The sequence below is a fragment of the Abramis brama genome, assembly GCF_963993115.1.
Source record: "Abramis brama genome assembly, chromosome: 2".
In the NCBI taxonomy this organism is placed as follows: domain Eukaryota; kingdom Metazoa; phylum Chordata; class Actinopteri; order Cypriniformes; family Leuciscidae; genus Abramis; species Abramis brama.
Window position 1 is genome coordinate 223,565 of NC_139964.1, and position 13,936 is coordinate 237,500.

Here is a 13,936-nt window from a genome sequence, read left to right on the forward strand (position 1 = left end):
ACATGTCAAAAATCAAACTGGGACAGAAATGTCCTTTTATAACCGCAAAATCCATTAAGTTAATTCCATGATAGACAACTGAAAGTTTTCCTGATTAAACTGACTCTTTACCAAAGTGGCCAACAGTAGTTCAGTCTGAGTTAATCAAACACAGCTAAATTCTCAGTATGGCATCCATAAATGTTACTCAGTCAGATGAAAACCTCTCAAATCTTCTGTATTCTGATGTTTCATGGGTTTATTGTGCAGATGGTAAAGCAGTTCACTCACAACCATTGGATATTCTCAAAACTTTTATACATTTTGTAAACACAGAGCAAAAATCACACTAATAAGACATTAGACAGTGAATGTAGTAAACAGGGTGTAGTGTAAGGCGAGTTAGTGTGTTCAGGAGCGCTGCACTGAGCGATTGTGTTCGCTGGGTCGATGGGTAGCTGGTTCATTTGGTCAATGGGTCGATGGGTAGCTGGTTCGATGGGTGTTGGGTCGATGGTTCAGGTCAGGCCTGAGTCTCCAGAGCCACTGACGGCTCCACTGAGTGAGTGTGTTTGATGAGTCGATGGGTGCTGGGTCGATGGGTAGCTGGTTCATTTGGTCTATGGGTCGATGGGTCGTTGGTTCGATGGGTGCTGGGTCAGGCCTGAGTCTCAAGCACCACTGACGGCTCCACTAAACACAGACCAGCATCAGCTCGTTTCCTGCGCAAACCCTTGGCGTCTGCAGAACGCCCGTATGTGGCCTGCTGGGCCTGATACAACTTCTGGATGAGGAAACGCTTGTCCCGGCCCTCCTGCTCACACAGACACACACACTCATCATCATCAGCATCAGCATCATCATCATCATCAGCATCATCATCATCATCATCATCATGTGGAGACTCACCATGGCCAGCTGATCTCGGAGCTGTTCAATCACACGCTTATGAGCTCCAGCCAGGGCAATCACATAGAACATCCCCAGACTGCAACACACACACACACACACACACACACACACACACACACACACACACACACACACACACACACACACACACACACACACAGAGTTTATTTAGGTCACTTTGACACAGACGGGATTTTCTTACTTTTCACCTTTGGTACACCATGAAAAATTGCTCTGTTATCACAGAATACTGGATTCAAACTTTTATCAACTTGTTTTCTTTGGGTTAGCAGAGGTTTTTTGTCACTGATTGATCATAATCCTCAAGTTGACAAAAAGACTGAATCCAGTATTTGGTGATAATGGCATAATGAGAGATTTACAAGCAATCTCTTGTAGATGGGTCGTTTTGACCAAGAACATCAAATTAGGTAAAGCACACACTTGTAAAAATGTTAACTGAACAGTAAAATGAAATGTTTATTTGCACACTTAAAAGATCAAGAGATAAAGCAGAACGATTAACTGCACATGATGATGATGATGATGCTCACCAGGTGATGACGAAGAAGGACACAGCGAAGGCCTCGGAGGCGAGCGCTAGCAGGAACGAGCGCAGGCCCAGGGGCAGCTGGGTAATCCCCCGCGGCACCACCTGCCAGGAGGTGCTGTAGCTGACGAACGGGCCACACGCTCGCGACGCCTGGATCCTGCACACACACCGCAGAGGAGAGTTAACCAACACTGAGAGGCGAATACTGGAGCACAGCGCAGTGAGGAGAGCGTGTTCAACACTGGAGCACACCGCAGAGGAGAGTTAACCAACACTGAGAGGCGAATACTGGAGCACAGCGCAGTGAGGAGAGCGTGTTCAACACTGGAGCACACCGCAGTGAGGAGAGCGTGTTCAACACTGGAGCACACCGCAGTGAGGAGAGCGTGTTCAACACTGGAGCACACCGCAGTGAGGAGAGCGTGTTCAACACTGGAGCACACCGCAGTGAGGAGAGCGTGTTCAACACTGGAGCACACCGCAGCGAGGAGAGCGTGTTCTGATGAGTGTTGTGATGAGTGTTGTAATTGCGTGTTGTGATGCGTGTTGTGATGTGTGTTGTGATGCGTGTTGTGATGGGTGTTGTGATTGCGTGTTGTGATGGGTGTTGTGATGGGTTGTAAAGCGTGTTGTGATGCGTGTTCTGATGAGTGTTGTGATGCGTGTTGTGATGCGTGTTGTGAAAGCGTGTTGTGAAGCGTGTTGTGATGCGTATTGTGAAGCGTGTTGTGAAGCGTGTTGTGATTGCGTGTTGTGAAGCGTGTTGTGAAGCGTGTTGTGATGGGTGTTGTGATTGCGTGTTGTGATGGGTGTTGTGATGGGTGTTGTGATTGCGTGTTGTGAAGCGTGTTGTGATGGGTGTTGTGATTGCGTGTTGTGAAGCGTGTTGTGATGGGTGTTGTGATTGCGTGTTGTGATGCGTGTTGTGATGGGTGTTGTGATTGCGTGTTGTGATGGGTGTTGTGATGGGTTGTAAAGCGTGTTGTGATGCGTGTTCTGATGAGTGTTGTGATGCGTGTTGTGAAAGCGTGTTGTGAAGCGTGTTGTGATGCGTATTGTGAAGCGTGTTGTGAAGCGTGTTGTGATGCGTGTTGTGATGCGTGTTGTGAAGCGTGTTGTGATGCGTATTGTGAAGCGTGTTGTGAAGCGTGTTGTGATGCGTGTTGTGATGCGTGTTGTGATGCGTGTTGTGAAGCGTGTTGTGAAGCGTGTTGTGATGCGTGTTGTGAAGCGTGTTGTGATGCGTGTTGTGATGCGTGTTGTGATGCGTGTTGTGAAGCGTGTTGTGATGCGTGTTGTGATGCGTGTTGTGAAGCGTGTTGTGAAGCGTGTTGTGATGCGTGTTGTGATGCGTGTTGTGATGCGTGTTGTGAAGCGTGTTGTGAAGCGTGTTGTGATGCGTGTTGTGAAGCGTGTTGTGAAGCGTGTTGTGATGCGTGTTGTGAAGCGTGTTGTGAAGCGTGTTGTGATGCGTGTTGTGAAGCGTGTTGTGATGCGTGTTGTGATGCGTGTTGTGATGCGTGTTGTGAAGCGTGTTGTGATGCGTGTTGTGAAGCGTGTTGTGAAGCGTGTTGTAATGCGTGTTGTGAAGCGTGTTGTGAAGCGTGTTGTGATGCGTGTTGTGATGCGTGTTGTGAAGCGTGTTGTGATGCGTGTTGTGAAGCGTGTTGTGAAGCGTGTTGTGATGCGTGTTGTGAAGCGTGTTGTGATGCGTGTTGTGATGCGTGTTGTGATGCGTGTTGTGATGCGTGTTGTGATGCGTGTTGTGATGCGTGTTGTGATGCGTGTTGTGAAGCGTGTTGTGATGCGTGTTGTGATGCGTGTTGTGAAGCGTGTTGTGAAGCGTGTTGTAATGCGTGTTGTGAAGCGTGTTGTGAAGCGTGTTGTGATGCGTGTTGTGATGCGTGTTGTGATGCGTGTTGTGAAGCGTGTTGTGAAGCGTGTTGTGATGCGTGTTGTGAAGCGTGTTGTGAAGCGTGTTGTGAAGCGTGTTGTAATGCATGTTGTGAAGCGTGTTGTGAAGCGTGTTGTGAAGCGTGTTGTGAAGCGTGTTGTGAAGCGTGTTGTGATGCGTGTTGTGATGCGTGTTGTGAAGCGTGTTGTGAAGCGTGTTGTGATGCGTGTTGTGAAGCGTGTTGTGAAGCGTGTTGTGAAGCGTGTTGTAATGCATGTTGTGAAGCGTGTTGTGAAGCGTGTTGTGAAGCGTGTTGTAATGCATGTTGTGAAGCGTGTTGTGAAGCGTGTTGTGATGCGTGTTGTGATGCGTGTTGTGAAGCGTGTTGTGAAGCGTGTTGTGATGCGTGTTGTGAAGCGTGTTGTGAAGCGTGTTGTGAAGCGTGTTGTAATGCATGTTGTGAAGCGTGTTGTGAAGCGTGTTGTGAAGCGTGTTGTAATGCATGTTGTGAAGCGTGTTGTGAAGCGTGTTGTGATGCGTGTTGTGAAGCGTGTTGTGATGCGTGTTGTGATGCGTGTTGTGAAGCGTGTTGTGAAGCGTGTTGTGATGCGTGTTGTGATGCGTGTTGTGATGCGTGTTGTGATGCGTGGACTCACTCTGCAATACTGACGGTGACGGGAACTGACGCCAGAGCTAAGCCAATCAGCAACACCACCAGGAAGAAGAAGTGGGAACTGGACGCTCGGAACGGGCGAGTGGCGGGACGACAGTTGGTCACCAGAGACACCTGTGGGAGTAACGTACCTTACATAACTAACCACATAACAGTGAGTTAATCACAGACAGGCTCACGCTACACATGACGTTAACTAACCACATAAGGTACTACACTATAGCTGTACATCACTGCCATGTTTACATTTCTTCACATTAGACTAGTCTCTGACTGATAACGGAATTCTTCCTAAACTGTGACACTGAAACAGGCATTTCCTGTGCAGCTGCTCTGAAACATGTATAGTGAAGCACACTTGAGCTGTGACCTTCTTGATGTAGAAGACGAGGACGTATTTGACGGTGTTGATGGCGGGCAGCAGGGGGCAGTAGAAGGTGCCGATCCAGCAGATGGTTTGACCGTAGACGATCTCCAGCACGTTCTGAGGGACGGCGAACTCCTGCTGACCCCACCACCTCACCAAACCGTGGTCACAGTGACTCACGATGATCCTGAAACAACCAGAAGACTCTCAGACACACACCTCAGGGGAACCTGAAGCAAAACACAAAACATCAGTACAAAACATCTTCATACTTCCTGGGAAACTCCACAAAGACAGTGACGGCGATGATGATCAGGAAGTCGAAGATCACAAGCTTGTACATCTCCTGCCCGACATGAGTCTCCCAGCACTGTAGGACAATAGGACAACCAACACACTCATTTAGAGATGCACAACATACGTGTGTGTGTGTGTTTGTGTGAGTGAGTGTGTGTGAGTGTTAGACGTACAGGGTAGTTATCATGGTCGTAGCCGCAGGTACATTCTTGACTTTTACAGGACGTGATCTGGACCCACAGAGAGAAGAGCAGCACACCGATACTGGCCAAACGCATGAACACACACCTGAACACACACACACATAATGAACATAACGCTTGTCACTGAACACAGAAAAGTGAAGCCAAAACGTCTCGATCGCCCCCACGCGGTGACTGGTCCTAGTATAGGTCATATGCCCCGCCTCCCCGTGTTATTCAACGGGACGTGAGACCAACTAAACAATTTAATCACACTTCAAATATCTTTTTTCCAAAGGTGGTTTCTTTCATTTGCTGTCGTTTTTATCACGCTGATGTAAGTTCAAGTGTCTATTTCAAAAATAAGTTGGTTTTTAGTTAGTTACGTGATGCTATAAAAACGGTGGTGTAAAGTCATGATTGATAGCTGTGATTGACAGGTTCTCTGAGCGAAGTAGTCACTGAAGCACCAACGGACATTTTATTCGGGATCTTCAGAGTACTGAGGAGATTGTATTTACTTTATTTTAACAAGCCTCTTGTCGTACTGCAATACATTTTTTAAAAAGTGCACTCAGGGAGAGTGCATTCTGCGAGAGTCAGCGCCATTTCGGGACACTGGCGGCTTCAGTTCTAACCAATGGAAGAGAGTGAAGGGGCGCCGTCCATCTTTTTTTACAGCCTGTGTGTAAAACAGACAGAAGTTTGTGACACTGTGTCTTAAGTCCAGGCGCACTGCACTCAGCCAATCAGAAGAGTGGGTGGGCGGAGTCTCTGCAGGCACATTGCACTCAGCCAATCAGAAGAGTGTGTGGGCGGAGTCTCTCTGCAGACGCACTGCACTCAGCAAATCAGAAGAGTGTGTGGGCGGAGTCTCTCTGCAGGCGCGCACTGCACTCAGCCAATCAGAAGAGTGTGTGGGCGGAGTCTCTATCTGCAGGCACGCACTGCACTCAGCCAATCAGAAGACTGTGTGGGCGGAGTCTATCTGCAGGCGCACTGCACTCAGCCAATCAGAAGAGCGTGTGGGCGGAGTCTCTCTGCAGACGCACTGCACTCAGCCAATCAGAAGAGTGTGTGGGCGGAGTCTCTCTGCAGGCGCGCACTGCACTCAGCCAATCAGAAGAGTGTGTGGGCGGAGTCTCTATCTGCAGGCACGCACTGCACTCAGCCAATCAGAAGACTGTGTGGGCGGAGTCTATCTGCAGGCGCACTGCACTCAGCCAATCAGAAGAGCGTGTGGGCGGAGTCTCTCTGCAGACGCACTGCACTCAGCCAATCAGAAGAGTGTGTGGGCGGAGTCTCTCTGCAGACGCACTGCACTCAGCCAATCAGAAGAGTGTGTGGGCGGAGTCTCTCTGCAGGCGCACACTGCACTCAGCCAATCAGAAGAGTGTTTGGACGGAGTCTCTCTGCAGGTGCACTGCACTCAGCCAATTAGAAGAGTGTGGGCGGAGTCTCTCTGCAGGCACACTGCACTCAGCAAATCAGAAGAGTGTGGGTGGAGTCTCTCTGCAGGCGCACTGCACTCAGCCAATCAGAAGAGTGTGTGGGCGGAGTCTCTCTGCAGGCGCACTGCACTCAGCCAATCAGAAGAGTGTGTGGGCGGAGACTCTCTGCAGGCGCACTGCACTGAGCCAATCAGAAGAGTGTGTGGGTGGAGTCTATCTGCAGACACACTGCACTCAGCCAATCAGAAGAGTGTATGGGCGGAGTCTATCTGCAGGCGCGCACTGCACTCAGCCAATCAGAAGAGTGTGTGGGCAGAGTCTATCTGCAGGCGCACTGCACTCGCAATAGAATGAATAAGTACATAATCAAATTCTAAAATATTAAACCATTTTAACATTAAACTTGCATATTGAATGACTTTGATCTTTTGTCATAGAACACAGTTTCTTTTGAATTATTTTTAAGATCTGAGGTGAATTTTCATTGTCGCTTTCAGTACAGCTATAAATGATACAATACATGAGTCGTGTGTTTTTGTGTGAATAAAAAGCCTAAATTAAATCTGTAAGTGATCATGTCTCTTCAGGAGACTTGGATTAAACTGCTCCATTTACATGAATAGACTTACAATGAAGGGACAGAAATCTCTCAGATTTTATTAAAATACCTTTATTTGTGTTCAGAGGATGAATGAAAGTAGTATGGGTTTGGAAGGACATGAGGGCGAGTGTATAATGAGAGAGTTTTAGAGTGAACTAACGCTTTAATATAGTGGTTGTGGCTGTCAGTGTTTGGAAAAGGCAAGAGCATTTATAAGTGTGTGTGCAGCAGAGAGTGTGTGTGGTGCGAGCCTTGCCTCATCAGCGTGAAGCGGATCTCGAAGGCGGGCGAATAGTCCTCGAAGGTGATGATGAGGCTGAAGATCAGCGGCGTGATGAAGTTGGCCAGCGTGATGACGATGGAGGGCAGGTACTCCACCACCAGCTCCTGCAGGAACGCACTCTTCTCAGCCTAAACACACATACCTCATTATAAACACCATCAGAAGGCAAACATGACAGCAGACGTCACACCCAACCGGCAACCTTCCTGTCTCTTTCTTCAATCAAACACGGAAGTGACTTAAACTGCAGTTCATCGACTGGCCACTAGAGACAGGCTGCAAAAAGAGAGTCAATCTCATAAACCCTCAATGTTAAAATGCTCAACTTTACAGCAGAAAAACATGTTTACAGCCTGGTACAAAAAGTGGTTTTGGTTTATATAGCTAATTTTTCCCTTCATGACGACTGTGAGGGGGTGAATTTTTTTTATAACTCATCTATTTAAATTGTATTAAGCCTTAAAGTTCTGCATAATTAAGGGTGTGGCCACTTGAGTGACAGGTGGATTGCCACTTTGGGCTTCAGAAATGCTCTTCAGAGCCTTACGGGTGACGTCACAGACACTACTCCCACATTTTTATACAGTCTATGGTTGCAGCTCACCTCCACCTGCTTGCGCTGCGAGAACACTGTGGCCACGTAGATGCAGTAGAAGCAGGTGACTAGGACGGCCATGACGAAGAGGTTGAGCGCGGCTCTGAGCGTGTAGATGCGGCACCTCTCGCCCCGTGTGCGGTTGGCCATCCTGCGCTTGATCCGTTCCTCCTCTAAATCCGTCTGTGGGCACAGGAACAAAGGAGTTAGGCTCTCTTCCCTCAGGAACACAGCAGTTAGGCTCTCTTCCCTAAGGAACACAGGAATTAGGCTCTCGTCCCTCAGGAACACAGGAGTTAGGCTCTCGTCCCTCAGGTACACAGGAGTTAGGCTCTCTTCCCTCAGGAACACAGCAGGTAGGCTCTCTTCCCTAAGGAACACAGGAATTAGGCTCTCGTCCCTCAGGAACACAGGAGTTAGGCTCTCGTCCCTGAGGAACACAGGAATTAGGCTCTCGTCCCTCAGGAACACAGGAATTAGGCTCTCGTCCCTCAGGAACACAGGAGTTAGGCTCTCGTCCCTCAGGAACACAGGAGTTAGGCTCTTGTCCCTGAGGAGTTAGGCTCTCGTCCCTGAGGAACACAGGAATTAGGCTCTCGTCCCTCAGGAACACAGGAGTTAGGCTCTCGTCCCTGAGGAGTTAGGCTCTCGTCCCTGAGGAACACAGGAGTTAGGCTCTCGTCCCTCAGGAACACAGGACTTAGGCTCTCGTCCCTCAGGAACACAGGAGTTAGGCTCTCTTCCCTCAGGAACACAGGAGTTAGGCTCTTTTCCCTAAGGAACACAGGAATTAGGCTCTCGTCCCTCAGGAACACAGGAGTTAGGCTCTCGTCCCTGAGGAGTTAGGCTCTCGTACCTCAGGAACACAGGAGTTAGGCTCTTTTCCCTAAGGAACACAGGAATTAGGCTCTCGTCCCTCAGGAACACAGGAGTTAGGCTCTCCTCCCTGAGAAGTTAGGCTCTCGTCCCTGAGGAGTTAGGCTCTCGTCCCTGAGGAACACAGGAGTTAGGCTCTCGTCCCTCAGGAACACAGGAGTTAGGCTCTTGTCTCTCAGGAACACAGGAGTTAGGCTCTCGTCCCTGAAGAACACAGGAGTCATCCCTGAGGAACATAGGAATTAGGCTCTCCTCCCTGAGAAGTTAGGCTCTGGTCCCTGAGGAGTTAGGGTCTCGCCCCTCAGGAACACAGGAGTTAGGCTATCGTCCTTCAGGAACACAGGAGTTAGGCTATCGTCCTTCAGGAACACAGGAGTTAGGCTATCGTCCTTCAGGAACACATGAGTTAGGCTCTTGTCCCTCAGGAACACATGAGTTAGGCTCTCGTCCCTGAGGAACACAGGAGTTAGGCTCTCGTCCCTCAGGAACACAGCAGTTAGGCTCTCGTCCCTCAGGAACAAAGGAGTTAGGCTCTCCTCCCTGAGAAGTTAGGCTTTGGTCCCTGAGGAGTTAGGCTCTCGCCCCTAGGGAACACAGGAGTTAGGCTCTCCTCCCTGAGGAACACAGGAGTTAGGCTCTCCTCCCTGAGAAGTTAGGCTCTGGTCCCTGAGGAGTTAGGCTCTCGTCCCTCAGGAACACAGGAGTTAGGCTCTCCTCCCTGAGAAGTTAGGCTCTGGTCCCTGAGGAGTTAGGCTCTCGTCCCTCAGGAACACAGGAGTTAGGCTCTCGTCCCTCAGGAACACAGGAGTTAGGCTCTCCTCCCTGTGGAGTTAGGCTCTCGTCCCTCAGGAACACAGGAGTTAGGCTCTCGTCCCTCAGGAACATAGGAATTAGGCTCTCCTCCCTGAGAAGTTAGGCTCTGGTCCCTGAGGAGTTAGGCTCTCGTCCCTCAGGAACACAGGAGTTAGGCTCTCGCCCCTGAGGAACAAAGGAGTTAGGCTCTCCTCCCTGAGAAGTTAGGTTCTGGTCCCTGAGGAGTTAGGGTCTCGCCCCTCAGGAACACAGGAGTTAGGCTATCGTCCTTCAGGAACACAGGAGTTAGGCTATCGTCCTTCAGGAACACATGAGTTAGGCTCTTGTCCCTCAGGAACACATGAGTTAGGCTCTCGTCCCTCAGGAACACAGCAGTTAGGCTCTCGTCCCTCAGGAACACAGGAGTTAGGCTCTCATCCCTGAGGAACAAAGGAGTTAGGCTCTCCTCCCTGAGAAGTTAGGCTTTGGTCCCTGAGGAGTTAGGCTCTCGCCCCTCAGGAACACAGGAGTTAGGCTATCGTCCTTCAGGAACACAGGAGTTAGGCTATCGTCCTTCAGGAACACATGAGTTAGGCTCTTGTCCCTCAGGAACACATGAGTTAGGCTCTCGTCCCTGAGGAACACAGGAGTTAGGCTCTCCTCCCTGAGAAGTTAGGCTCTGGTCCCTGAGGAGTTAGGCTCTCGTCCCTCAGGAACACAGGAGTTAGGCTCTCGTCCCTCAGGAACACAGGAGTTAGGCTCTCCTCCCTGAGAAGTTAGGCTCTGGTCCCTGAGGAGTTAGGCTCTCGTCCCTCAGGAACACAGGAGTTAGGCTCTCGTCCCTCAGGAACACAGAAGTTAGGCTCTCCTCCCTGTGGAGTTAGGCTCTCGTCCCTCAGGAACATAGGAATTAGGCTCTCCTCCCTGAGAAGTTAGGCTCTGGTCCCTGAGGAGTTAGGCTCTCGTCCCTCAGGAACACAGGAGTTAGGCTCTCGCCCCTGAGGAACAAAGGAGTTAGGCTCTCCTCCCTGAGAAGTTAGGCTCTGGTCCCTGAGGAGTTAGGGTCTCGCCCCTCAGGAACACAGGAGTTAGGCTATCGTCCTTCAGGAACACAGGAGTTAGGCTATCGTCCTTCAGGAACACATGAGTTAGGCTCTTGTCCCTCAGGAACACATGAGTTAGGCTCTCGTCCCTCAGGAACACAGCAGTTAGGCTCTCGTCCCTCAGGAACACAGGAGTTAGGCTCTCATCCCTGAGGAACAAAGGAGTTAGGCTCTCCTCCCTGAGAAGTTAGGCTTTGGTCCCTGAGGAGTTAGGCTCTCGCCCCTGAGGAACACAGGAGTTAGGCTCTCGTCCCTCAGGAACACAGGAGTTAGGCTCTCGTCCCTCAGGAACACAGCAGTTAGGCTCTCGTTCCTCAGGAACACAGGAGTTAGGCTCTCATCCCTGAGGAACAAAGGAGTTAGGCTCTCCTCCCTGAGAAGTTAGGCTTTGGTCCCTGAGGAGTTAGGCTCTCGCCCCTGAGGAACACAGGAGTTAGGCTCTCCTCCCTGAGAAGTTAGGCTCTGGTCCCTGAGGAGTTAGGCTCTCGTCCCTCAGGAACACAGGAGTTAGGCTCTTGTCCCTGAGGAACACAGGAGTTAGGCTCTCGTCCCTCATGAACACAGGAGTTAGGCTCTCGTCCCTCAGGAACACAGGAGTTAGGCTATCTTCCCTGTGGAGTTAGGCTCTCGTCCCTCAGGAACATAGGAATTAGGCTCTCCTCCCTGAGAAGTTAGGCTCTGGTCCCTGAGGAGTTAGGCTCTCGCCCCTCAGGAACACAGGAGTTAGGCTATCGTCCTTCAGGAACACAGGAGTTAGGCTCTCGTCCCTGAGGAACACAGGAATTAGACTCTCGTTCCCGAGGAACACAGGAGTTACGCTCTCGTCCCTCAGGAACACAGGAGTTACACTCTTGTCCCTCAGGAACACAGGAGTTGGGCTCTCGTCCTTCAGGAACACAGGAGTTAGGCTCTCGTCCCTGAGGAACAAAGGAGTTAGTCTCTCGTCCTTCAGGAACACAGGAGTTAGGCTCTCGTCCCTCAGGAACACAGGAGTTAGGCTCTCGTCCCTGAGGAACACAGGAGTTAGGCTCTCGTCCCTCAGGAACACAGGAGTTGGGCTCTCGTCCCAGAGGAACACAAGAGTTACGCTCTGGTCCCTGAGGAACACAGGAGTTAGGCTCTCGTCCCTCATGAACACAGGAGTTACGCTCTCGTCCCTCAGGAACACAGGAGTTAGGCTCTCGTCCTTCAGGAACACAGGAGTTAGGCTCTCGTCCCTGAGGAACACAAGAGTTAGGCTCTCGTCCCTGAGGAACACAAGAGTTACGCTCTCGTCCCTGAGGAACACAAGAGTTACACTCTCGTCCCTGAGGAACACAGGAGTTAGGCTCTCGCCCCTGAGGAACACAGGAGTTAGGCTCTCGTCCCTGAGGAACACAAGAGTTACGCTCTCGTCCCTGAGGAACACAGGAGTTAGGCTCTCGTCCTTCAGGAATACAGGAGTTAGGCTCTCGTCCCTGAGGAACACAAGAGTTACGCTCTCGTCCCTGAGGAACACAGGAGTTAGGCTCTCGTCCTTCAGTAACACAGGAGTTAGGCTCTCGTCCCTCAGGAACACAGGAGTTAGGCTCTCGTCCCTGAGGAACACAAGAGTTACGCTCTCGTCCCTGAGGAACACAGGAGTTAGGCTCTCGCCCCTGAGGAACACAGGAGTTAGGCTCTCGTCCCTCAGGAACACAGGAGTTAGGCTCTCGTCCCTGAGGAACACAAGAGTTACGCTCTCGTCCCTGAGGAACACAGGAGTTAGGCTCTCGTCCTTCAGGAACACAAGAGTTACGCTCTCGTCCCTGAGGAACACAAGAGTTACGCTCTCGTCCCTGAGGAACACAGGAGTTAGGCTCTCGTCCCTCAGGAACACAGGAGTTAGGCTCTCGTCCCTCAGGAACACAGGAGTTAGGCTCTCGTCCCTCAGGAGCTCACAGGAGTGGCAGGAGACGCACCTTCATCTCGTACAGTAAGCTGCTCCGTTTCAGCCGCGCCGCGTTCTCGTTGGTGATGCAGAAGTCCCAGCCTGCAAAGATCTTGTTGCAGAAGCTCTGGAAGCGATCCTCGTCCTGAATGAGCTTGCGTTTGAAACCGGATGCAGACCTAAACACACAGATATCGTCAGATCACACACCACCAACAGGTCTTCACCTGTACAGTCGACCCGAAAGCCCAGGGTCCGAGCCGAGACTCGAGAGGGTTCAGGTCCAAAACCTTGAACACGGGTCTGACATTAGCCTTGGGTCTCGGGTCATTTTACATAAACATGCTTTTACTGAACGAAACGCCAAGCCAACCAGGACCGGTTTCACAGAGAGGGTTTAGATTAGGCCAGGATTAGATCAATTAGGGAGTTTAAGTCTCTTTTTAAACATGCCTTAGATAAAAAAGATGACTTTTGAGAAGACCTCTAACACCAGCAGAGATGTGTTCCGGTCTGACCTCTTGACGATCCAGACGAGGCTCAGCAGCAGAGCTCAACACACACACACACACACACACACACACACACACACACACACACACACACACACACACACACACACACACACACACACACACACACACCTCTTGACGATCCAGACGAGGCTCAGCAGCAGAGCTCAACACACACACACACACACACACACACCTCTTGACGATCCAGACGAGGCTCAGCAGCAGGTAGGAGATGGTGGCCAGCAGGTACGCCAGCGGCAGGTTGTAGGTGAAGTGAGAGTGAATGAACTCCAGATTATAGTAGCCGTAGAAGAGGTACGTGCGCTCCAGAAAGCCCTGCACACACACACACACACACACACAGTGTTACGGCGCTGTCAGCCGACGCTGAGTTGAGCTGACACACACGAGCGTCTCACCGTTCCAGACAGCAGGTCTGTGATGTGCTCATGAAACGCAACCAGACTCTGACGAGAGGTGGGGGGATACACACTGCACGCGCTCACTGAAACACACACACACAGCTGACATGACTGAGAGTGAGAGAGAGTGTGAGTGTGTGTGAGTGAGTGTGTGTGTGTGGTTACCGTTGGTGCTGCTGTAGGTGATGTTGTGTGAAGTGTGTGATGTGAGAATCATCGGCAGCATCACAAACACAAACATCAGCAGAAACATGATGAAGTTCAGAAGCACCAGAAACCGCAGGAATGAAAAATACGACAGGATTCCTGTTCCAAACATGCCTGAGGGAAACACACACACACACACACACACACACACACACACACACACACACACACACACACACACTAATGAAATGAGCTGAATTATTGAACAGAACTGAATCAACATTGATCTGAATAATGACACTATTGTCTTTGCAGAGCTGCTTTACAGTCAATTCATTCCACAGCTGTTATTTCCCTGTGTTTTTACTGTAAAGGTTCTGTCTAG

The 13,936-nt window shown here is 50.5% G+C and overlaps 1 protein-coding gene across 1 annotated transcript in view; it reads right to left on the reverse strand.

Annotated features, from left to right (window-relative positions):
* Positions 1–211: 211 nt before the first annotated feature.
* The window catches only part of tmc7 (transmembrane channel like 7), a 16,922-nt gene continuing 3,197 nt past the window's right edge, over positions 212–13,936 (reverse strand). The window contains exons 4-16 of the mRNA XM_084095556.1: positions 13,570–13,725; positions 13,402–13,487; positions 13,176–13,318; positions 12,499–12,646; positions 7,797–7,970; positions 7,166–7,320; positions 4,849–4,963; positions 4,651–4,748; positions 4,382–4,565; positions 3,995–4,125; positions 1,446–1,601; positions 889–967; positions 212–793 (exon numbers count right to left, since the gene is read on the reverse strand). Coding sequence (XP_083951682.1) covers positions 638–793; positions 889–967; positions 1,446–1,601; positions 3,995–4,125; positions 4,382–4,565; positions 4,651–4,748; positions 4,849–4,963; positions 7,166–7,320; positions 7,797–7,970; positions 12,499–12,646; positions 13,176–13,318; positions 13,402–13,487; positions 13,570–13,725 — 1,781 coding nt within the window. The 3' untranslated portion in view covers positions 212–637. The remainder of the gene's footprint in view (positions 794–888; positions 968–1,445; positions 1,602–3,994; positions 4,126–4,381; positions 4,566–4,650; positions 4,749–4,848; positions 4,964–7,165; positions 7,321–7,796; positions 7,971–12,498; positions 12,647–13,175; positions 13,319–13,401; positions 13,488–13,569; positions 13,726–13,936) is intronic.